Source organism: Propithecus coquereli, unplaced genomic scaffold, assembly GCF_000956105.1.
Source record: "Propithecus coquereli isolate 6110/MARCELLA unplaced genomic scaffold, Pcoq_1.0 Scaffold43, whole genome shotgun sequence".
NCBI classification, from domain to species: domain Eukaryota; kingdom Metazoa; phylum Chordata; class Mammalia; order Primates; family Indriidae; genus Propithecus; species Propithecus coquereli.
The window spans coordinates 2676684-2701650 of record NW_012150063.1 but is presented as its reverse complement, the minus strand read 5'-3'; the positions used below and the strand labels follow the sequence as shown (position 1 = coordinate 2701650).

Here is a 24967-nt window from a genome sequence, read left to right as displayed (position 1 = left end):
GCTGGTCTCGAACTCCTGACCTCGAGCAATCCTCCCGCCTCGGCCTCCCAGAGTGCTAGGATTAGAGGCGTGAGCCATCGTGCCTGGCCGCCGCACTCAAAAATTTTTAAAAATCACATAAATAAATTTTTAAAAACTACCTGGAATGTATCTTCTTTCATATTTTATTTTTTCCAAAATTTCTGAGGCATACTGAGGATACCCAGCTTTACTGAAGCTGAAGATAAGTTGTAATAAATCACGGTCCATAAGGTAAAGCTCAGACTTCTCCACCTGCTCCAGTGTCTATAAGACAGTTCCGGAAATTAGAGTAAGTTAGAAACCAGGGCTTTTTATTTAAGTATTAAAGCTAAATAAATCAAAATACCAAGGTTCAAAAAATTAGGAAAAAATACCATCTAAAGGTTTAGGACTTCTTTTATTAAACAGGAAATATTCCACTTCAACAATAACTGCTACATATCAGCACCAGGATACCAAACTGTCGTAAGAATTCTCCTTAAATACTATTCTCTATAAGGAGACATTTTTAAAAACAGGTATAAGCTATACTTTTCTGCTTCATGTGAAACATAAATTGATAAAAATTTCAAAGTATGTTTATTTACATGACATAAGTCATACCTGCTTAACATGGTCAATGTCGCCCTTCTCAGCATATGCATTCAATAATGCGAGGTATGTGTCTGGACCAGGTTCAATTCCAGCCTCTTTCATCACCGTGAGAATATTTTCTGCATTCTCCATATCTCTGTAAGTTAAATCAAAGAAAATAGATTACTATACTATTGCCAAATGTAATATAATTATTCAAACTAAACTATATTACCTATGCTAATTAAAATAAAAAATGTTAAGTACCATTTGGATTGTGATGTCAGAAAAGGACAAATACATATTAAACTGGTTATATGTTTCTGAAATAATAAAAGATCATAAACACCTGATACCCCTAAAAACCAAATTACATAATTACACAGACATTAAATAATGTACCCTCTTATGTTAAGTATGTTAAGTTATGACTCACATTTACCTTTTAAAGAATAACATTCAGTAAATTATTCTTCAAAAATAATATTTTCCAGAGCAGTTAATAAATTATGAATTTGGTTACTTCAGATCAAGCCCAATTTTTCAAATTAAATAACTGCAAATAAAAGTTTTATGAAACAAATTTAAGAACAAGTTATAAAAATATTAGTATGTTCTAGCTCATATACTCCACATTTTTTTTGAAAGGGTAAACATATTTTAGAAATTTTCTACAATAATTTTCTCTAATTTAAATCTTGCTTAAGAACCAAAACCTTAGGTTGAACATTACCCAGCTCTTGCATGTCCTGTAACGAGGGCACTGAATACCACCTCTGTAACTGGAAGATCCTTAGTTTTCATAAATCCAAGAATCTTGCTGCAATAAAAGAGAAACGAAGGTACTCCTTGAAAGTATTTATCAAAAACACTTTTTATAACATGCACAGAATAAAGCCTTGTTTTTAAGATAAAGTAGTAAGACATGCTTATTTTAAAAACTACAAAGTGAAAATTTATCCCCTTCTCACAAAATCCCGCTCCCGGAAGTATCAAAAGTCTTGAAGTGCTCTTGTTAAAAATATAAGGTAATTTTTAAAAACCTCATTTTCCTACACTACTAATTCAACTTTTAAAAGCATAAAGTTTAATATGATTAATTTAGTTATTCAATTTATCCCTTGTTTCCCAAAAGTGGCAATAAATTTCATATAAGCAGTAAAATGTTGCCATTGATTTTATATGAATCAGTGGGATAAAGGGAATGTTCCCAGTTTTTATAAATGAACAGTTTAAATGGCTAATATTTCCCGTAGGAAATATTAATAAAATAAAAAGTAAAGCCAGCTTTATACCTCAACAATTTTACACCAACAATTTTATATCTCTGCTCCAATAAATCAAATTTTTAACTAAAACAGCAATTTTTGCTTATCTTTTTCTTCTTATATAATAATTTTATATTTTATCTAAGTCATATTATGAAATTTGCTGGATTAAAATACTTCTGAAACATTTCCCTTATTAAGAAACTTTAAAAGAAAGAGTGAACAGATTCTAGATTTATAGAATTTATAAATTTGTTTGCTTAAACATATATTAATACGGATCCGTACCTGGCACCTTCAATATCTCCTACATTACAATAAGCAGCAATCAACCTCTGGTATGTCACCTGTCAATAAAATGGGCCAGTTAATATTTTATTAAAGCATTTCTTTCTGGTTTAAAAAAAAAACACGGTGGATATAATCAATAAATATTTGCAATAGCCAACTACCCACTCGATTTGGTTGAATGTTTGCTTCCTCCATTTTCGCCAGGAAATCAGTTGGTGAGAATTTATATTCATTTTGAAGATAGACTTTAAGTAAAGCATTGTAATGACTCACATCATACACAGTACCTACAAATGAAATTTAAATCAAATTTTTAGAAAAGCATTTAAAATCTTATCCTTCACCACAATTGAAATCATATGTACCTAAATTTAACAAACAAAAAAAAAGAGTTAAATTATCACTTCAGTATTTACCTTAACACTTAGACCCATCTATACAGATATCCTGTCAGAATAGAGCAAGCTAAGTATGTAAGACAGTAATTGCTGAATTGCTGTAAAGTTACAACTGTAACTGCCTATTCAGATATTAAAAGATCTCTTACTTATGAAGTATAATATTGTCTTCCTATTAGAAAATGCTGAAAATACCCTTACATTTAAAAGTGACTGAAAGATTTCTCTATATAAAGCAGTTCTCACCATGTTACAGACCCTGTGACAGATGGACTGTGACTGCAGATCTTTCAGACAGGTAGGACCGTGTTGGCAATTTGGCTTGTTTACTTACCAGGTCACTCAAAGCCTTTGTTTGAAGGACCCATTCGATTTTTAGTTGCCGAACATCATTTCTAGTGTGCTTTCATTAATTACCTACATCCCAATACCCTTTATAGCTGTGTCCATATTGCCTAGGGCCACATCGATTAAGGTTACCATTCAGCCTTAATCTACCTGCCCATTCATGACATCGTGGTCATCATATCAATTTAGTAGTAACATGTTTCAGTAAATTTTCAGGGATTAAATTTCATACCTTTATTTAAATGCCTGTGGCCACACAGCCCTACGGTCAGTATCTGGTGTCACATTATGAGATTCTAGGCAGCAGAGACCTGTTCTATTAAATTAATAATTGTTTATATCTTGGCTGGGTACGGTGGCTATAATCTTAGCACTTTTGGAGGCCGAGGTAAGAGGATTGCTTGAGGCCAGGAGTTCAAGATCAGCCTGAGCATGAGTGAGACCCCGTCTCTATTAAAAATAGAAAAAATTAGACAGGTGTAGTGGTGCATGCCTGTAGTCCCAGCTATTCGGGAGGCTGAAGCAGTAGGATTGCTTGAGCCCAGGATTTTGAGGTTGCAGTGAGCTATGAAGACACCACTGCACTCTAGACCTGGCGAGAGCAAGACTCTGTCTCAAAAAACAAAAACAACAACAAAAAAAATCTTGTGTATATGTTAACAGACAGGTTTCTTTTATACTATGTTTCAGGCACTATGCTGAGTGCTTTACGTATAGAGGCTCAGTTAATCTTCACAACAGCTTTGAAGCAGGTACTATTATCATCCACATTTTACAGGTGAGGAAAACTGACTCTTCTACTTATTCAAGGCTACACAACTTAAAAGATTTGAACCACAGATTTGAACCAAAGTGAGCCCTGACAACCCAATCTCTTAACCATTGTAAAACTTTATACAGGGCGTTATAGGGAACCATGTCCAAGTCAAAATCTGCAGCATGATTACGCAACAAACAAGGTCACAACAGAATGTCTGAAAATTTCTTTTAAAAAATCATCAACTCAAACCGAACTTTGTAGTAATAGTTGGCCATAGCTTCAAGATTGCAGGAAATTACATTCTATAATATTATGATGGGATTCACTCGGTTTTGTTGGAGAAGCTGAGGAAAATGCTCAAAACCCAGGTAAGTAACATTTACTGTGGCTTTTCATATAAATTTTAGTCAAGATCGGTGTTCAATACAACTGTCAGGTTTTTTTCCTGCCACATTGGCATAAGGAATGGTTCTATGGATAACAAAAATGTTTCTGTGAACTTCAGTATAATATTTATCTCTATATTTACTTATTACGTCTAGTTAATTTCAAGGTCATTTCTTGAAAAAGATTATAGAGAAATTTTTTGTAAAAATTACATCTTTTGTAGTATGAATTAAGAAAGTGTAGAGCAATCTAAAATTTAAATTAAGCACTCAAAGGTAAGGGACATAACCCTCAAACATCCTTAATAACCAAAAGCTACATAGTGCATTGCTTTGTATATCTTACCACAGGTCCTTAATCTTAATAATATCTCACAGCTCTGGCTCTTCTATTACTTTTAATGTTTTGATATTATGTTCTTGTTCAATCTCATGTTATAATTTTTCAAATTATCATCCACTTGTATTTATCTTATACTTCTTCTGTTTGTCTGTAGTAGTTGAATTTGTAGAAAATGGTCAGGCAAATTTAACTTGAATTTTTTTTTCTTTAAATTTTACTTCATTAAACAGTAAACATATTAACATGGTTCAAAATTCAAAAGATTCAATAGAGCAAACACACATTTATTTTTTATTTATTTTTGAGACAGTCTTACTCTGTTGCTGGGGCTAAAGTGCAGTGGCATCATCATAACTCACTGCAGCCTCAAACTCCTGGGCTTAAGCGATCCTCAGGCCTCAGCCTCCCGCGTAGCTAGGACTACAGGCACGAGCCATCGTGCCTGGCAATTGGATTCTTTTATCCACTTTATTTTGTAACTAGAAAAGTTATAGATTCACAGACATTTACTATGTCCAGCTAATAACTGTAAGCTGATTTTCTGGAATTTTACACACAATCACATCACCTAAAAACTAGTAATTTCTAGTACTGTTTCACATCTTACTTCATTCCATTATATCTGATAGTTGTTGGTTTTAAATTTTAACATGTTAAGAAAGTATCCTTCTATTCTCTATTAAGATTTTTAGAAATCAGGAATGAACACTGAATTTTATCAAATGATCTTTTAAATTACTTTTTTGTTTGTTTTTGTGAGACAGAGTTTCACCCTGTCACCCTGGTTAGAGTGCAGTGGCATCATTGTAGCTCACTGCAACTTCAAACTCCTGGGCTCAAGTGATCCTCTTGCCTCAGTCTCCGGAGTAGCTGGGACTACAGGTGTGCATCATCACACCCAGCTAATTTTTCTATTTTTAATATAGACAGGGTCTCGCTATTGTTCAGGCTGGCCTCGAACTCCTGAACTCAAGCAGTCCTCCCACCTTGGCCTCCCAGGGTGCTAGGATTACAGGTATGAGCCACAGCACCCAAACTTAAATTACTTTACTTTTTAAATATATACTATGGGGCCGGGCGCAGTGGCTCACACGTGTAATCCTAGCACTCTGGGAGGCCAAGGCAGGTGGATCGTTTGAGCTCAGGAGTTCGACACCAGCCTGAGGAAAAGCAAGACCTCATCTCTACTAAAAAAAATAGAAAGAAATTAGCTGGACAACTAAAAATATATAGAAAAAATTAGCCGGGCATGATGGCGCATGCCCCTAGTCCCAGATACTCAGGAGACTGAGGCAGAAAGATTGCTTGAGCCCAGGAGTTTGAGGTTGCTGTGAGCTAGGCTGACGCCATGGCACTCTAGCCCAGGCAACAGAGTAAGACTCTGTCCCAAATAAATAAATAAATATACATATACTATGATCATTTGGCTCAAAATGGGTAAAGTATAAAAAATATACACAGTAAAAACTGTATCTAGTGTTTATCATCCTTCCAGAAATATTTTAATATTGGATACACATGCACATAAACACTTTTCTTCAGTATGGTAGCATACTATACACACTGTTCTGCACCTTAATTTTTATTTATATTTTGGAGAACAACCCCCATCAGTCTATGAGGAGCTCCTTCATTTTTTTAACAGTTGCACAGTATTCTGTTGTTATGAGCACTCCATAATTTATTTATCTAATCCCCTAGAGTGAGAGACATTTGAGATGGTTCCAATTTCTTACTATTATAAACAAGTTACAATGAAGAATATTCTTTTGCATATTTGCGTATATCTGTATCTAAATTATAACAAATGGAACTGCTTGGTCAAATGGTATGTGTACTTACAACTTTGACAGACTAAATCCCTTTCTATTTTGTTCTTTTTAACTTACCACATTTGTAAGTATATAACACTTTTTATGAAAAATTATTTTATTCTTAATACCCCTAGGTGTCACTGTAACTCATCAAATAAGTCATATTACCAAAAAATTACGAATCAAGTAGCCCTTCTAAAAATTTACATTTTATGTAAAGTATTTATGTAAAGAGACACTTTTTTACAAGGAGAAAAAACATCTACATCTTTTATATACAACATATATTCAAACAATCATACCCAATTCCTGAAGTTTGTCCCATATCCTATGAGCAAATTCTGTTCTCTCTGTGAGCTTTAGTTCAGGCAAGAGAGAACCACAGCTACGTAGTAAAAGCAAGGCTTGATTACCACCTGGGATGCCTATGGAAGAAAAAAGGTTAAGGGAGAACATTTAACATAATACCAATATTATACAGATAAATATCAAAATTTAAACTGAAATCTAGAAATATTCAAAATTCGTCTGGCTCACCAAAGATAATATTGACAGTATCCATAAATTAGAAAAAGGCTATCCTAACGCAGAGTTACTAAAAGTTACAAGTTAAATTTTTGATATTAGTCTGGTTTCTTAAGTTGACTTGTTTATTAATGAAATCTATATTAGGTTATGCAATCTATGTAATTTGCAAGACTCTATAGAATACAAAAATACAAAGAATCTAATTTATAAGCAGTGTTTGCTGCAATTCAAAGTCTAAGCTTCTCAGTATCTTATAAAAATAGTACAAAGCAGTATAATTAACACCCACAATATCAAATTTAGGTTTACGATCAGTTACAAAATAATATAAACTTCCTTTTCCCTGTATGCATAATCTTTATCAACATGTCCCTGAAAGCTGACTTTAAAACAAAAATAAACCACTTATTGTATGATTGCATTTATGTGAACTATCTAGAATAGGCGAATCTACAGGGACAAAAAATTACACTAGTAGTTGCCTAGGGCTGGAAGGGATTTTTTGAAGGCTAATAGCTAGAGGGTACAGGGCTTTCTTTTTGGGGTGATGAAAACATTCTAAAATTGACTGTGGTGATGGTTGAATAACCAAATAAATCAGAGAGCACACGCCTGTATTCCCAGTTACTCGGGAGGCTGAGACAGGAGGGTCGCTTGAGCCCAGGAGTTTCAAGTTGCAGTAAACTATGATCACACCACTACACTCTAGCCCAGGTGAAAAAACAGCACTCTGTCTCAAAGAAAAAAATAAAAACCCAGACTCAGAAAATGATGAAAGTCTTTAAATGCATATAATTATAATTAATACTTCTTTGATAGCCCTCATCATCAGATTTTACAGCTATGCTTCTTAATGTGACGGTAATCCTTGAATCGTCTTCAGGAAGCTGGTGAATCCTCTTAAACTGCATACAAAATGGAGTGTGTCTGTATGTGGGCTTGTGGGTGGAGAGGGACTGTGAAGGACCTACAGTTTCCATTAGGTCATTAAGGACGTAAGTGACCCAAACAGACTTTAGTAGCTAACTGAAAATGAAAGAAAAATAACGGAAATCTATCATATGCGATTGTCTTAGGGAAAAGCTGACACAATACAATGGAAGGTAAGAAAAACTAGTATCTTCTAGGTAATTTACCACTGAAATGACCTTTTTCTATAAACAATGGAAAGCAAGAAGATAATTTTTATTTGCTGATTTTGAAATAAACATCTAAAAATGTTTCAGTTACTCCAAACTTTGTCCAGATGTGTTGGAAAAAGAGATCACCATCATAGTATAAAATTATGGTGATAAACAGAATATAACAAACAAAATTTAAAGTATCAAAAAATGTACTCTGTAAAGAGCTTGCCCCCAAACAAGTACTTATTAAAAAATCAACTTTTTGAACAGAAAATTTTGAAATACCTGAATGGCATGTGTTATCAAAGACTTTTTGTAGAAGCGTCTTTGGAATGCGGCCAGTTCTTCGGACAGAATTATCTAGTCTCATTAGGGCCCAATCAAATTGACTGGCAGTCCTTCTAAGAGAAGAAGTGGGCTCCTCTTGAATATCATTCTTTTTTTCAACAGCAATAGCATACAGCCTGGCTGGGTTTAGTAGTCCTCTATAAAATAAAACATAATTAATAATAAACTAATTAATAAACAAGTCAACTGCTATCTATATACGTCATCTTTCTGAGTAAAACCTATACAAATTTTTTTACTAGTTATTAAATACCTAAAACTACAGTGCAACAGCAAAAATTGAGAAGAATGAACTGGTAGGAAAGAAAGTTTTGACTTTTACTTTAGGTAAAATCATATAAACACATACATAAATTATATGCACAATAAATTTCCTAAATAATTGGAGAGTGTCTTGATAACATTCAGCACGGAATCATTTCAAACTAAGATGCTATTATGGTAAGTTTTAAGTTTTTGTTGTTTTATTTCCCTTAACCAAAACCAGGTTAATGAAGGAAAATGAGGCAGCTTATGCTACAAAGCTCTTCTTACCTCAATAACTGACACAACAGATCTAAAATATATCTAAAATTCTGACCACTACCTTTAAGTGTTTTCTGGATATAAGCTTATAGCTTAATATGAATTTAAAAGAAGACCAATGTCCAAGTTAAAACTATCCAGTTTTTTAAAAAGGATCATTCAGGCCAAAATAATTTCTAATCTAAATAAATTTGAAACATTTTATAGTAATAATGCTCTCAATTCTTATCAGCTTTCCATCTGTCAAAATGCTAGTTATATCCTTTCCTAATTATTTTAAACTGCTGCAATCATCAAAAATAAAACTAGACTTTTCTAGTGGTAAACATCACTAATTTTAGGGAAGTCATAAGGGAAAGAAAAAATGTTTACAAATTAGGTAAGGTCAGAATAGCATATATATATATGTGTACATGTATGTATGTATTTATTTATTTATAAAGAGCAACTTTTAAACAATTTAATATGTTAATAATAGAGTATGATATGTAAGCCAAATGCTCTAAAACATAAAATCTGAGATATTCCAGGCTGTAAGAATACAGGCTATGTCTGATTTACAAATAACAGATTTAAAAAATAATCCTTCTGTGTGAAGAAAACCCTTTCATAAATCTAAATTGAATTTAAATGATTTCAGTGTTCGAATATCACTTTTTTTCTTTTGAGACAGAGTCTGGCTCTGTTGCCCTGGCGTCAGCCTAGCTCACAGCAACCTCAGACTCCTGGGCTCAAGCGATCCTACTGCCTCAGCCTCCCGAGTAGCTGGGACTACAGGCATGCGCCACCATGCCCGGCTTATTTTTTTTTCTATATATATTTTTAGTTGTCCAGATAATTTCTTTCTATAGTTTTAGTAGAGACGGGGTCTCGCTCTTGCTCAGGCCGGTCTCGAACTCCTGAGCTCAAACAATCCGCCCGCCTCGGCCTCCCAGAGTGCTAGGATTACAGGCGTGAGCTACCACGCCTGGCCCAAATATCACTTCTGAAAAATAAGATTTCTAATTCTTAGAGATTTACACACTTATTCCAAATATCTTAATTATAGCGACCAATAGGTATAAATATTATATACCAAGTGTATAATAACTGAATATAATTTAAAAATACATCCAGGAAATATCTTCAGAATGTGATAATCACATTTTTTCTGATGTGCACATTTTTACCACAGACAATGGTAAGTTTAAAAATAAAACTATTAGCCAGGTATGGCAGCACCCTGCCTGTAGTCCCAGCTCTTCGGGACGCTGAGGCAGGAGGATCTCTTGAGCCCAGGAGTTGGGAGGCTGCAGTGAGCTATGATTGTGCCACTGTACTCCAGTGTGGACAACAGAGTGAGACCCTGTCTCAAAAAATAAAACAAACAAAAAAGTAAACAAAAAAATCAAACTATTGCTTTCTTATCCTGTTATTAACCTGGGAAACCAGTCACAAACTAAATGATTATGTTATAAGACATTATATTAAAGGAAGCTATACCAGAGTTTTCACCACAAGGGTATGTAAAACACAGAGGCAGTAATTGATAACAGACTAGAGATTCTACCACTGTGATTTAGGACAAGTCACAATCACTCTGATCATAAAGATTCCACCTAGATAAATAGGAAAACAATGGAAAAAATCAGTATACTAACTAAATAAGATGATGTCTTATCTTTGTATTACAAAACCAATGATCAGCATATTGTAGATGGTTAACTGATTAAAGTTTGTTAAATGAGCTGAATTAATTAAATACTAGCTTATTACCTACAAACCACAGACTATACACATAGTATTTATCACTTTCAAAAGGCTTCCACATCCATTATCTGGTTACTGTATGAGTTGTTACTAAATTATGCCCTTATTATTAGTGTCAAACGAACACAAAGTAACGTTATTTTAAATCACAAGAACAATGTGTCAAGTTCAAGTGAATGTGCAATAATGTTGTTCAACAACAAAAGCTGATTAATGTAGAAATACCAAGATTGTAGTGAAGTATATATTAGCCAAAACTTTCTATACACCTTAAATCTGATAAGCTGTTAAGGAGCACAAAAATACAACTTTTGCTAAAATACAGTTTTAAAATTTAAGAGCAGACAAACACAAAATTTGGGGAGAAGGCAGATGTTTATAAACCAGCACATCAATTCTGAACATTCTAAAGCTAATTTTTCCTACAAAGAAGTCTTTAATGCAGCGAAGTCTCCTTCACATAACTATGCTTTGTTTTAATTAGTTAAGTAGAGACATGAATCTATTACCAAATAAACTGGAGTGGAGGAGGGATTACATATTTAACCAAAGAATGCTTTATTCTTCAAAAGGATTCTCCAGTGTTCCCTGCATTATACACATGGCCCAGAATTTATTTTTAAATTCACTCTAATACATCCTGAAGGAAACAACTTTACAACCTGGAGCAATGAGTATGTTGTGACAGAAAGAAAAGAACAAGTCCAGGTGTTAAGGTGGGATCCATGTTAAGAGGAACAAACCCATCAGGCTTGCACAAGCTGGAGTGCACTGCCTCCAAATTCTAATGACCCAAACTGACGTAACCACATAAAGGAAAATTATCTCACCCAAGAATCACAATGGCTCCTTTACACTTTTTTTTCAAGAGACAGGGTCTCCCTTTGTCACCCAGGCTGGAGTGCAGTCTCATGATCACAGCTCACGGCAGCCTCAAACTCTTGGGCTCAAGCGACCCTCCCACCTCAACCTCTTGAGTAGCTAGGACTACAAACTACAGGTATGTGCCACCATGCCTGGCTAATTTTTAAACTTTTTTTCTGTAGAGGCAGAGTCTCAGTATGTTGCCTAGGCTGGTGTCAAACTCCTGGCCTCAAGTGATCCTCCCACCGTAGCCTCCCAAAGTGCTAGGGTTACAGGCATCAGCCACAACACCTGACCCTTTACACTTTCTGAGTTAAACCTCTCATCCCTCCTGAGACTCTGGCACTCACCACTAACATTCAGGCTAGCCATGAATTTTCTCTGGTAAAATCTGGCACTTAAAAAGTTATTTTTCTCAGTTTTAAAAAAAATTATGGTGGTGATGGTGGTTTTTACTTTTACTCTTTAGTACAAAACGATTTTATAGTTGAGCATCCGTATCTTTAAAAAATAATAATAGGGACCAGATTATTATTATAAGCAGGCTCCCACAGGACTTCCTTTTTAAGTCTGTACTATTTTTTTTTAATTAATATACCTTATTTTTTAAGACTATTTTTAGGTTTACAGAAAAATTGTGCAGAGTTCCCTTCCCATATACCTTCTTCCCCCTCCACACAGTTTCCCCTACTAACATCTTGCATTAGTGTGATACATTTATTAAAAATGATGAATCAATATTAACACATTATTAGCTAAGGTCCATAATTTACATTAATGTTCACTCTTTGTATGCATGTATCTACAGGTTTTGACAAATATATGACATGAATCCACCACTACAGTACCAAACAGAATAATTTCACTCCCAGGCATGGTGGCTCATGTTTATAATCCCAGCACTTTGGGAGGCTGAGGTGGGAGGACTGCTTGAGCCCAGGAGTTTGAGACCAGTCTGGGCAACATAGTGAGACCCTGTCTCTACAAAAAATTTAAAAAATTAGCCACGCATGGTGGCATGTGCCTGTATTCCCAGCTACTCAGGAGGCTGAGGCAAGAAGATCACCAGCAATTCAAGGTTACAATGAGCTATGACAGTGCCACTGCGCTCCAGCCTGGGCAACAGAGTGAGACCTTGTCTTAAAAAAAAAATCACAATTTTACTGCCATAAAAATGTGCTGTGCTCTACCTATTTATTCATCCCTTCCCCTCTCCTTCTGAACCTCTGGTAACCACTGATTTTTGTTACTTCTCTCTATAGCTTTACCTTTTCCAGAATGTCATATAGTTGCATTATATAGTATGTAGCCTTTTCAGATTCGCTTCTTTCACCTAGCAATATACATCTAAGGTTCCACCATATCTTTTCATGGCATGATAGCTCATTTCTTTTTATTGCTGAACAATGTTTTGTTATATGGATATACACAATTGTTTATCCATTTACCCACTGAAGGACATCTTGGTTGTTTCCAATGTTTGGCAATTATGAAAAAAGCTGCTATACACGTTTATGTGCAGATTTCTGTGTGGACATAAATTGTAAAATTGTTTGGGTAAATACCTAATGGCAACCTATATTTAGCTTTGTAAGAAAATACCAAATGATCTTCCAAAATAGCTATACCATTTTGCATTCCTATCAACAATGAATGAGAGGTTCCTGTTGTCCTACAGCCTCACCAACATTTGGTGCTTTCGGTGTTTAGGATTTTAGTCATTCTGAAGTATGGTATCTCATCGTTGTTTTAATTTACAATCCCATAATGACGTAAGATGTTGAGTAGGTTTTCATGTGCTTCTTTGGTGAGCTATCTGCTCAGATTTTCTGCCCACTTTTTAATTGGGTCATAAGTTTTATCATCAAGTTTTAAGATTTCTTTGTATGTTTTGGATTGTCTCAGTATTTATTTTCAAGTAAACTTTTTAATAATGTGTTATTCATTCCTTTCAACTTCAAATGCACACCAAACTAATCATACATGTTCTTAAAAACTCTTCCCTCCGTGTTTTTCTCTTCTTCCCTGGTATTATGAACCAGTTTAGCATCACTTTGGAGCTATCAGAGTTTAAAGAAGGGGGATACAGACGTAAGATAGAGGAGGTATTATTAATAGCTAATGCTTGTCATGTGTTTAATACATGCTAGGTGCAAGAAAATAACTATAACTCCAATTTTTAAGATGTGAAAACTGAAGCAACTTGCCCAAAGTCATCACAGTAGAAGCTAGTTAATGACAGAATGACAGTGCCAGGATTTGTACTCAGGCAGTTTCATTCTGAAATGAGTTCAACGTGAAGGGCATCAAGGAACCTAATCTGGCTGCAATGGGAGGTTCACACCAGAAAGTGGTAAAAATTAAACCTAGACAGGGAGGAGGGTGAGAATAGATAATGGAGAGTCTCCAATAGCAGATGCTTATAAAATACAAGACTGCCCAGAGCTGCTCTCTCAGCTTATTTTGTTGCACTATTCTGTAGGTAATAGAGATCACAAATTTACCTCTTGTTTTCACCAATCCCTAATTTAACTATTCCATTTGAGGTTTTTTTAGCCTGTTGATACAGTGGATCACATGGATTGATTTTCAAATGTTGAACCAGCCTTGCACACCTGGAATAAACCCCACTTGTTCACAATATATTGGGTTATTAAGTATGAAATGTCTGATTTCCTTAAGTGCTAAGTTTGACAATCAACAATTTGACAATTTTTCACATTTCATTTTGACACTTCTTGTTTTACTTTTATTGTGAAGGTACATCTTCAGTCTTTCAAACGCACAGTTTGGTGATTATCTTTCAAAATTTTTACAGCAATTTTTGTGAAACCATGGATGTCAAAAATTCTTGTTATTTTCAAATATGTGTTCCATAGTGGAACCAATGCAGCACAGACAGCTCGAAATATCAAGGACATATTTGGGAAGGATGTGGCTAATGAATGACGATGGTTTGAGAAGTTCCATTCCGGTGATTTTAATCTTGAAAATAAGCCACGTGGGTGACCTGAGACCAAGGCGAATAATAAATAATGAGCTGAAAGGTCAAATGGAAGCTAATCCATCTCAATCTATCTGTGAATTAGCAGCAAGGTTTGACGTTACTATTCCAATAATATTGGACCATTTGAAACAAATCAGCAGGGTAAAGAGGCTGGATAGATGGGCTCCACATGAATTAAATGAGCATCAGAAGAGGAACCATCTGGAAGCTTGCCTTTCTTTGCTGTTACAACATAAAAGCAAACCGTCTCTACACCGTATTGCTACATGTGATGAAAAATGGAATCTTTTTGGCAATCGTAAGCATTTGGCACAATGGTTAGATAAAGATGAAGTGCCGAAACACAGTCCAAAACCAAATATTCATCAAAAAAGCTAATGGTGTCTGTTTGGTGGTCCAGCACTGGTATTAGCCACTACAGCTTCATGAAACCTGGTCAATCGATTACAGCAGATGTGTACTGTAACCAACTGGACAAAATGATGAGGATGCTTGTGATTGAGCAGCCAAGATTGGTCAACAGAGACAGGCCAACCCTCTTGCAAGAAAATGCTCGACCACAAGTTGCACAAACAGCACTGTTCAAACTACAGAAGCTGACTTTGGCAGCTCTCTGTCATCCACTGTATTCACCAAACCTTGCACCAACTGACTACCACTTCTTCAAGGCTTTCGACCACTTCTTGCAAGGAAAAATATTCAATTCTCAACAAGCTGTGGAAAAAACCTTTCACAATTTCATTGCCACTCACTCTCCAGGCACTCACTGCTGGCATAAACAAGCTACTGTGAAGATGGCAAAACTGTGTCAACAGTTCAGGCACGTAGTTTGATTAATTGTACTGCTTCTTGTTTGAGATATAATAAACTACACTTTTAATTCAAAATCGGAAATTTCATATTTAATGACCTAATGTAATCCTTTATATACACTGCTGGATCCTCTTGAGTTTTAACATGTCAAAATTTCAAAAACATAATGCCTCCTCCTAAAAGTGGTTGGTACTTTTTTCAAATCTCTCCATTACTACCAACTATACCACTACTACATTGTTCCCTCTAACTCAAAATCTTAGGGTAATTATTTTATTGTTCAATCTTTCTCACCCTTCACATCCCATCTGTTGAGTCCTTAGATGTCTTCTCATTTCTGAGGCCACTGTTGAACACAAGGGCTTTGCAAGAAACGCCTAACTAGTTTCTCAGGCTTCAGCTTCTCTTCACGCAACTGCCAGATCAATCACACCCTAAACCATCTTTCCTCGTGTCATTCCCCCTTTTAAGATATTCTTTACTTTTGTCACAACAAACCCAAGTTCTTTCATTTATTAATTCAAAAGATATTTACTGAGTACTTTCTATGTATGAGGCACTGTTCTAGGATCTCTACTTACCTAGTGAGTAAATCTGATAATTAAACTTAAAAAAATACCAATTTTGGTAAATACTATGAAGAAAATAAATATGGGACTATAATAAAAGAATAAGAGCAGGGTTCTACTTCAAATAAAATGTTCAAGGAAGGTGACATTAAAGCTTTTCAGCTAAGGATGAAAAAGAACAGCCATACAGATAGCAGATGTGCATGTTCCAAGCAGAGGCAGAACAGTCAACAGGCCAAGCAAGTGAGCAACAGTACTAGGGATGAGGGTGGAGAGGAAAGACTGGGCCAGATCATGGAGGATGTTGAAGGTAAGGAGTAGAGACTTTATTCTAGCTACAGATGTTATTCCAAGTACAGAACTGTAACAGAACTCTACTGAATGTTTATAAGCAGGAGTTGTGGCATGATCTGCTTTGATAAAAATCAGTCTAGCTGCTGAATGAAACAGCCAGAATTAAAACAGAGATACCATTTAGGAGGCTGTTACAGTAGATCAGGTGAGGGACTCAATGAAGCTTAGACCCAAGTGGGCAGTGGACATGGGAAAGAAATACATATCACCAAGGCCTCTACCTGATTTAACCACAAATTCCAAGCAACGAGTCTCACCAATACAATTGGTTGATTCTCGCTTGCATGTAATGAAGAAAATTTCATGTAAAAGTGAAGCTTTTCTTAACCTTCTGTATGCTCCCTACCCAATTATGTATCATTTTTATAGACATCTGATATAAATGCAATCTTAGAGACACAAACAGAAGGCTCCTTGGTAGAATGGAAACACCACAAGCTTTAAGAGCATGGGCTTGAGTCCTACACACTGGTCTGAGTTCAGGGTCTGCCACTTATAAGATGTATGACCTTGGCCATGTTATTGCAACTCTCTTTAAGCTTGTAATTTGGGGGATAATAACACTACTTATTTCACCAAGATATTACAGAGATTGGCCAGGTGCAGTGGCTCACGCCTGTATTCACAGCACTCTGGAAGGCCAAGACGGGAGGATTGCTTGAGCTCAGGAGCTTGAAACCAGCCTGAGCAAGAGCAAGACTCCATCTCTACAAAAATAGAAAAAATTAGCCAGGCATGGTGGCATGCGCCCGTAGTCCCGGCTACTCCGGAGGCTGAGGCAGGAGGATCGCTTAAGCCCAGGAATTAGAGGTTGCAGTGAGCTATGATGATGCCACTGCATTCTAGCCAGGATGACAGAGCAAGACCCTGTCTCAAAATAAGCAAACAAAAAAAGATATTACAGAGATTAACTGAGATAATGCAGTATAGTCTAATATATCACACTCTGCCAGGCAAGATAATTTCAGATAACATTTAGACAAAGATTTTCCATTTTAGTAGTTATGTTTTTGCTTAAAACAAAATTAAGTCATAAAAATATCAGTTTAAACCTAAAGCCAATGTAAGGGAAATATAAATATAAATTATAGTTCAGAAAGTACTCAGATTTGGCAAAAAATCTGAAGGCACTACACAAATGCCCAAAGTTTGGGCAACATTGCGAAAGTGTACATAAAGGACCTTGCAAAGTAAGCTTAATAAATACTAAATATTTACTACAGCGTTTTTTTCTTTTTAAAATGTATTAGCAGAAATCACAGGACTTATTTTAAAAGGCTTGTTCAAATCCAAGCTGTGCTATTTAAATAGCTATGTGACTCCGGGAAAAGTACTTGGTCTTTCTAAGCACTAGTTTCTTCGTCTGAAGAAAAATACCCACCTTGTGAAGATCACATGGGAAAAAAACAAGTATGACTCCCAATAAAGCAGTGCTCAATAAATAGCAGCTCTCTTGTTATAGTAAGTGTTCAATAAATGTCTGTGGAATGATTTTTTTAAAAATCTTTTGTTAAGCTAAGTCATAATGAACTTTCTCCCTGAACTATTTTGTAAGACCTTAATTCTCCAAAGAGCTTTGCCAAATTAAGCTATCCCCCAGTTTTATGCTCTATGGTAAGTCACAGAATTTTAGACTAGAAAAGCCACTAGCAATCTTACTACACTTGATAACAGTCTCATGGCTTGAAATACCAATCCTATTCCTTTCCACCTATCCAGATGTTCCCTCCACCTCAGGCTTCTCCAGTCCAAAGGGATGTCTCTTTTTTTCCAGCTATGATAGGAAGTGAAATGGTGGAGAGTCAGTTAACCAGATTGGGACCTCTGATGGGATATGGAGCAAGATTCTTCAGAATCTATAAAGTGAGAGTGGAATGGACTAGATTCTGAAGATTCCCTCTAGATTTCACATTCTGAGATCTTATGTGTTTACTTACTTGTCATAATCTGTAATTCCTAAATTTATAAAACATCATGTACTGCTTTTTAAACAATGTTTTTATGTCCGTAAATAATCCCTTCAGCATCTAAAACATATTTTAAACACTTCAGAACTGAGAATCATAGTACCTGCAGTTGAATCCCAACCTGAGATCCTGAATAAATTAGCCTAAGCCTCAGTTTCCTAATTTGTAATATTAGTGCACAGAAAATGAAATGTTTGTATGATATATGCATACAGACACATTTTGAAAATAATAAAGATCTATACTAAAAGTACCATTGTTTAATCTCCAAATCTACTGTTCCTAATTCTGCTAACACTCTCACTGAACTTCTCTTTCTCCCGAGACGGAAGTATCTTTCCTTCAGATCTACGCCATATAGTTGAAGCCCTGTTATTCCTAATCCAGAGTACCAATGCTGTTCCTGTCCATCCATCCCCAGGCTCCATCCCTCCTACAGTCTGCAAACTTTGTCAAAATCTACCTGAAAATCCTCCAATGGCTTCCAATCATTAACCAGCCTACCTTCCAGCCAATTTTGGCAGCTTCAAGGAATCAATTGGACTTCGCAGTATCAACTTCCACCACATCCCACCCAGCCACACAGAATAAAAGCATGGTCTCCAGCTTTCTTCATGTTCTTCTCGACTTGTGGAACACTCTGAACACCCATCACCATGTGTCCTCTAAAACTCAAATGTCCCCCGACCACAAAACAAATGTGATTGCTATTCTCTCTGAAGTACCACTGTATTATATTTCTCTCTTATGGACAGCACATATATAATAATTACACATGTGCCTGTCATAGCCTTCTGTGATTGATAAACTTATATACACAGGTCAGAAACTGAATCTCATCAATGTCCAAACTCCAAAGGACCCAGACAGACTCTTAATAAATTTGATGAGATTTTTCTAAAATGACAGGTAAACAAAAGGAAGTTTTCTTTTCTTCCTACTTTAGAAATAAGTCACACCATTCTGTCAAAGAGCACTGTATGATTTTCACCTTCAGGTCAATCATTAGTCCATTAGATCCACTTCCAAAGAGATTTAGCTCAAAGTTTATCTTTCCTCTGAGGCACACAAGTATTATTCTAAAAACTTGCACAAAAAATATATAAGCAGCTTCTGATCCAGAAATGTGAGGGAAAAAGTGTGTGAGACAGCAAGAGTGTTTACCTCTTCACAGAGAATAGGGTAAGAGCTTGTTTTTAAGAAAGCATTTATTTGAAAAATAAAGCACTGACATGAGAAAAGAATTAAACAATACAAAAGAAAAGTGTACACTTTGAAAATACATTAATAAATTCTAATAATTTCATTCAATAATACTCCTCTGTCCTTCTCAGACAGGACATTCCTGGAAATCAAGGTCAGGGTGAATTTGTGGAGACACACTGCACTACATGAATGGGTTCAGTACCCCCTCAATCTTCTTTGCATCTCACCATATTCCTTCCTCAATGTCTAAGATTTTCATTAATTTACTCAACAAATATTTCACACCCACTATGTGCCGCGAAGTCAGATACGAGGGGAAGCAAGAAGAATAAGACAAAGTCTCTGCTGCAAGGAGCTTACAGCGAGCTCTGGAGTGTTACAGGTAATAGTGTTAATGGGTGCTTTAGTGATGCAGGGTCTAACAGGAGGAACAAGAAAGGAGCAGTCAAATGGGAGAAGCAGTTAGGTACGGTTAACAGAGGAGGAAGAGGAGGCAACATGAGTGGGGGCGGGGGGGGGGTGAGGAGACACATCCCAAGAGTCAACATCACACCCAAAGGCAACGAGATGTACAATTTGGCCCATCAGAGCCTTGATGATCCACAGACTAGCAGCACCTTTATTATCTAAAGGCTTATTAGAAATGCAGAATCTCAGTCTCCTAATTCAGCCTACAAAATCAGAATCTGCATTTTAACCCCAGGGAATCATTCTCATCACAGTTTGAGAAGCCCTGCTATAGACGACTTCAAAGTAGTAGTTTGGTACAGCTAGATACAGGATGCCACGGGAAGGAACTCATAAGAGGTGAGGCTCCAGAGTTACCTCCAGCTCATAAAACACATGTACTAAACAAAGTGTCTAGACCTTATCCTGGACCAAATGGGAGCAACCACAGTTAATTATAAATAGGAAAATGACATGATCAAATTACCAGGGAAACTAGAGAATGATGATCAGGGTCAGAGGAAAAGGGGAGTCATTCCCAATGAAGCAGATCTAATAGGACTAACGATTTGTGCAATCGATAAATGGGGGGTAGAGGGAGTGAGACATGAATGGGAAATCAAGCATGAAGGTGCCCAGGCTCCTTCTGAAAAGCAGATAGAAATAGCAACTTTCACTAAAACAGGGAACACAAGAGGAACAGATTTGGGAAGAAAGATCTTTGAGTCCAACTGCAGAAGTGTTGAGTATGAGGTACCTACAGTTCAACCAGGTAGCATGTGTCTAGTAGACAGTCTATACCTAGGAGGAGAACAATGCCATCACCAGATAGGTGGATAATGCCCTGAAGATGGTCACCCAAAAGAGAATGAAAAAATGAGAAAACAGAAACAGACCAAGGGTAAAATTCCCAAGGACATCAGCATTTAAAGGATGAACAGAGGAAGGAGGAATGAAGTGAGTGAGAAAAATCCTAAAGAGAAGACCATCTAGAAAGGTAGCATCATTAATGTCAAGAAAAGAGTTTCATGAAGGGGAAAATGGAAGATACAGTAATATGCCAGAGGTCAAGGCCTAAAAAGTTTATTTGGTAATTCAGAGGTCCTTTGGAAAAATTAAATAAACATGCATCTTACACATACATAAGTGATTAGAAGGATATCTATCAAAGGATCTCTGGATGACAGAATTAGGGGGCTTTTTTATTGTTTTTCTCCTTGGTTTTGCAATTGTTCCTCAAGGCATGTGAGTTTTATAATTTTTTAAAAATACAATAAAAAATTAATAAATAAATAAGACAATGATGGCCTTTGCCAGTGGTATGACTGCAGTGGCTAAAAGAGTGAATGAAAAGTGAGGAAATGAAGGAGACAGGAGTATGGACAAGGAAGAAAGACTGGGAAGATTCTAGAGTAAATATAGAGTCCTGGAAAGGTTTTGTTTTTCAGGTACGAAAGATCTGGGCATGCTTACAGGCTGTGGGGTAGGAGATTGTACAGAGAAAGTGTTCAAAATTCAGGAGAAAGAGGGAACAAATACTTCTTTGTTGCCAGCTATAACCTGAGCATATAGTGGTGAACAAGACAAAATCCTCCTCTCATGTAGCTTACTGTCTGCTAAGAGAGCAGACAGTAAGCTTTCTGGTACCAGGGACCATTTTCATGGAAGACACAATTTTTCCACGGAGGGGGGTGGGAGGGGGGTGATGGTTTCAGGATGATTCAAGTGCATTACATTTATTGTGCATGTTATTTCTATTATTATTACATTGTAACATATAATTAAGTATTATACAACTCACCATAGGTTGGGGTCCCTGTACTAAGGAAAACAAACAGGGAGAAAATAAATAAGTAATAATATCAGACAAGTGAGACATGCCATGGATAAAACTAAAATAGGGCAATGTCATTTTTCAGACTTACAAAGATAAGGGGGAAAGGCCTTGTTATCTCTGCTTTACAGATAAGGAAACTGAGGATCAGACAGGTTAGGCAAAATGTCTAAGATTATGCAGCAAATAAATGGAACCCAGGTCTGATTAACACTCAGACCAATACCCTTTCTACTAAACTGTGTTCTCTCTTTATTCAGTTTTCTTCAAATGCAACAGTGAAGATGGACAGTAACATTGACCCTATTCTAACCTCACAGGAATGTTAAGGACTAGAAAAATAAGAGTAATTGGCACAACTTTCTCAAAAGAAACTCTTTGAAATCCCAGAGATGTGGTTCTGTGCTCAGAGGCAGGATTTCTGAAGGTTAACTGTCCAGGCCTAATAAAACACAGGCAGGCTCCAAATTATAAGTAGGCTACATTCCAAAGATTTATAACTAAACTGTTAGGAAATCATAAAACATTTCCTTCATATTACTTTATGCAGAGATTAAGTTTCCAAGCTGGTCTACAAAGGTCCATATAATCATAGTTATTATTATTACTATTATAGTAACTAACGAAGCACTTATTATGGTATAAAGCCCTATATTAAGTGCTTAATACAATTTCATGCAATACTCCTAACAATACTATTACCACTCCCATATTATAGCCAAGGAAACTGAGGCCTGAAGATGTTAAGTAACTTGCTCGATGGCATAATGCAAACAAATTGAAGAGTACACAGTCCAGCCCCAGCCTATTCCAGATCCTTGGTTCTTAGTCCTTATGCTAGCTCCCAAAGTACCGTTAATTATAAGCATTAGTCTTTCAAAATCAGTTCTTCTCCAACGCTAAACCTCAGCACCCACCTCCACTTCTCTAGTCGTCAGACTACTACTCAAATTAACACTTTCATCAGCAGCAAATAAATGGAACCCAGGATAACTTCCTTATTCCCTCCCCACAAAAGTCTATACCAAACCTACCTCCTTTCTAGGTTACACGGAAAAAAATAAAACAAACAAAAAACCTACCTCCTGATAAATCTCAAACTATCCTACTGAGAGTTTAACTTGTCTTTGCATCCCCGGATCCCAACAGAGTCCCCTGTATGTGTTTACTTACTCATTCAATGACACTTACAGATCCTCCAGTAACAATTCCCAACTCATACGACACCTTCGTAAATATCAAATATCAAAGGAAAACTCCATCCAAGAAAGTGCAGGCAAAAGCCCAAATTGATCATAATCAAATGCCCAATTCTAAGCTATCGCTACCTCACCCGAAACTCCCAACCCTCCCCACGCCCCCCAAAAACACTAAAGCCCTTAAAATTTAAATACTGGACGGTTACTGATCACCAACATTGATCCCATGAGCCCACGTGGGACACCACCCAAGCCCGCCAAGCGTAAGGAGAATACAGCCCGACCCCCACAGCAACCTTCAAAGCCCTCCTCAGCTTCCTTGGTCGTCGGTAGCCCAAGGGTAGGAGGACCCAGTCCGAGGTAGCAAAGGCAGGATTCATGCCGGAAGCAATCCATGCCCGCAGCCATGACCTTCTGCAGGTGCTTGACCCTGTAACCCGAAAACCCCTAATGGGGAGCGTAGTCCGAAGCCTGGGGATGCTTGCTCCTGGGGCAGCGAGGAGCGTGAAGAGATCACAAGCGACTCCCAGGCTCCAACAGGGCCAACGACCCCCCGCGCTGCAGCCTGGCAGGAAGAAGGGCCTGGACACTCACCCGGCCACGGACCCGGCGCGAGCGGCCGGCAGACAGGGGACAGCGTGCGGCCGCCCTGGGCCGCCCGCTAAGAGGCGCAGGGAGAGCGGGAGTTGCGGGGCAAACCCGGCACGGAGGAGCCAGCGGGCGGGTCTCAGCAGTGCTGCCATTGCTCGGCTGTCCCCACAGCGGGATGCACGTTCCGCCAGAAGGACAGGAGGAGCACGTGACTGCCGGGTCGCCCGGCGCGGAAGAGACCAAAGGCCGGGAGCGCCATACATAGGGGGAGGCAAGAATTATGTTAGGCTGGAAGGTGGAAAAACCTACTGCTCTAAGAAAAATGGAGCCCCAAAAAATAGATATTTAGATCAACAATATTTCTTTATTTTTTATCTAAGTGGTTTCATTTTTCGTCTCACGTACGTCATGTTATCATGTTTAGTCACTCCACCCCTGCACTTTTTAGTTGGTAGAGTCTCAAGAGGTCGACTCCGCCCAGGTTGGCGCGGGGCATTGCGGGGGGCCAACTAGTGAGAACACCCGAGAACTCTCGAGAAGAGCCGACCATGAAGATCCCAGAGTGGGACAGTGCTCTTTCCCGAGCGTTGCAGCTGACGTCCAGCGGTTCTTGCTCAGCGCGGAAGTTGCGGCGCTCACGGGTAGGAACGTGCCACAGCTCTCAGAAGTGTGGGCCAGAGCAAACGTGGAGGACCTTTGCGCTGTGCAGTGGGCCTCCAAGGTTAAATGTGATCTGTGTTATTGGCGCCTGCGAACAGTGTAAAGAATACGCAGATCAAACCCTAAGTACATACGCAGTGCCTCGCTTTATGAAGTAGATGGAGTCGAACAAAGTTCCTATAGTTTTAAAGCTGGAATTGAACACATTTTCTCCCTCCAGTAAACTTGTAAGCAGGTAAGGTAACGATGTCATTAACAATCTGCAGCTAAATCTAGGGAGAAAACAGGCAAGTTAAACCCGCCCCTGCCTTCGCAATGCTCACAGACTGGAAAAGTTCCTTACGCACAGGTGGGAAGCCAGGAACAGGCTCCACCCCCTCTCCACCTAGCTGCGCCTTATCCATCACCTTGCTCTGGAAGCCCTCCACGGTGATTTCCCATATAGCTATTTATCCCATTGGACAACAAACTACTTGAGATCAGGGATTGTGATCCTTTATTGTTACTGAAACACCTGTCCAGTGTCAGGCACATAGTGGGTTGCATTAAATATTTGTGGAATTAATATGTATTTTGAAACTACCTAGCTCACTTCTTTGAGAAATGAGGGGACTGAACCTCTCCTAGAAAAGTTTCAATGATTTCCTCTGGGTTATGCTACTGAGCATTAGGAATATAATTATTGCAAGAGCCTCCCCTCTGGTCTCCCTACTTTTATTTGCCTTTATTCCTCTAAAATCTCCTCTCCAAGCAGTAGCTAGAGTGACACTTTAAAAATGCAAATGGCTCATATGATACCAGCACATCAAACTTTCCAATGGTTTCCCCTCTCATTCTGAATCAAAGTCAAAGTCCTTACAGCTGCTACAACACCCTGCTGGACCCTAACTGCTATCCATTCCTCATCCAACACTTATTGAACACATACTCAGTGACAAGCACTAGTTGATATTCTGGGGATACAGCAGAGAACAAAACAG

The 24967-nt window shown here is 37.5% G+C and overlaps 1 protein-coding gene across 1 annotated transcript in view; it reads right to left on the bottom strand.

The window, feature by feature from the left end:
• The window catches only part of LRPPRC (leucine-rich pentatricopeptide repeat containing), a 138741-nt gene extending 115210 nt beyond the window's left edge, over nucleotides 1–23531 (bottom strand). The window contains exons 1-8 of the mRNA XM_012653791.1: nucleotides 23331–23531; nucleotides 8140–8339; nucleotides 6505–6627; nucleotides 2319–2440; nucleotides 2151–2209; nucleotides 1328–1414; nucleotides 625–751; nucleotides 141–285 (exon numbers count right to left, since the gene is read on the bottom strand). Coding sequence (XP_012509245.1) covers nucleotides 141–285; nucleotides 625–751; nucleotides 1328–1414; nucleotides 2151–2209; nucleotides 2319–2440; nucleotides 6505–6627; nucleotides 8140–8339; nucleotides 23331–23479 — 1012 coding nt within the window. The 5' untranslated portion in view covers nucleotides 23480–23531. The remainder of the gene's footprint in view (nucleotides 1–140; nucleotides 286–624; nucleotides 752–1327; nucleotides 1415–2150; nucleotides 2210–2318; nucleotides 2441–6504; nucleotides 6628–8139; nucleotides 8340–23330) is intronic.
• Nucleotides 23532–24967: the final 1436 nt, after the last annotated feature.